Consider the following 1,216-nt stretch of genomic DNA (forward strand, 5'->3'; position numbering starts at 1 on the left):
GTGTGACATTTTGCCTCGGCTGCTGGGAAGCTCGGCGCTACCCTCTGTGTGCCCTTCAAACACCCGCAGGGTGCTCCGCCGTCCTTTACTGTCCTCTCCCACCCCTCCTGTGTCTGTCCTTCCCTCCCACCGTCCTTTATCAAATGTCATTTCCCGAGAACGAGGCATCTACTTAAGGCCTCCCGTGAGCTGTGATCCCGCGTGAGTTCCCCCAAGGTCTCCCCGCCTTAGTTTCTGCCTCTGTGGGGGGATGGAGGTGGTGCCAGAGCAAAACCCCGCTGTGGGGACCACAGTCACGCAGCACGCAGCCAACATAAGTTATTACTTTTATTATTATTATTATTGTTTTCACGTGCTCTCGTCACTCCTAGGAAGCAGACATAAATACCCCACCGTCATTGCCAGCACGTCCCCCTGGGTACCCCCTTCTCCAGCTCTGAGCCCACCCCACCGAGGAGTCGGCCTTGGTCAGCCTCCCCGCTCCCCGAGCTGGCCGGGCGGCTCCCGCGGGCGGCACGCTGCTGGGGCTCCCGCTCCGTCCTCTGCGCACCGTCCACCCACCTTGGCTGTCCAGGCCGAGGTCCATGACGCCGTGCTTCACCTTCATGTGCCGGCTCAGGTTGCCCTTGAGGTTGAACTTGCTGGAGCAGTAGGGGCACTTGAAGGGCTTGCTGCCAGCGTGCAGGTGCATGTGGCCAAGCAGGTTGTACATGCGGTTGAAGGACTTCCCGCACACCTGGAACGCAGCAGCCGTGAGCCCGCAGGACCCGCCCCACTCCCCCCCTCCTGTCTCCGGGGCCTCCTCCAGGGCTGAGCAAGTCCCTCTCCTTTACTTCGGTGTGCCAGTATTAGGACTTGAACTCAGGGCCTTGGGCTCTTGCTTAGTTTTAGTGTTCAAAGCTGGTGCTCTGCCATATGAGCCACAACTCCACTTCCAGCTTTTTTTTTTTTGGTCAGTTGTGGGGCTTTAACTCAGGCCCCAGCCTTTTTTGCTCAAGACCTTGAGCCACAACACCAGTTCCAGTTTTCTGGTGGTTCACTGGAGATAAGACTGTCATGGAGGGGCTGGGAAGTTGGCTCAGTGGTGGAGCGCTTGCCTTGCATGCATGACGCCCTGGGTTCGATTCCTCAGCACCACATAAGCAGAAAGAAAAAAGCCGGAAGTAGCGCTGTGGCTCAAGTGGTAGAGCGCTAGCCTTGAGCTGAAGAGCTGAGG

At 58.3% G+C, this 1,216-nt stretch overlaps 1 protein-coding gene across 1 annotated transcript in view; it reads right to left on the minus strand.

Moving 5' to 3' along the window:
- Znf710 (zinc finger protein 710) overlaps positions 1 to 1,216 on the minus strand; it is a 31,472-nt gene that overhangs the window by 3,919 nt on the left and 26,337 nt on the right. Inside the window, exon 5 of the mRNA XM_013011868.1 lies at positions 562 to 736. Within this exon, the coding sequence (XP_012867322.1) occupies positions 562 to 736 (175 nt within the window). The remainder of the gene's footprint in view (positions 1 to 561; positions 737 to 1,216) is intronic.

This window comes from Dipodomys ordii, unplaced genomic scaffold, assembly GCF_000151885.1.
Source record: "Dipodomys ordii isolate 6190 unplaced genomic scaffold, Dord_2.0 Scaffold15, whole genome shotgun sequence".
Lineage (NCBI taxonomy): Eukaryota > Metazoa > Chordata > Mammalia > Rodentia > Heteromyidae > Dipodomys > Dipodomys ordii.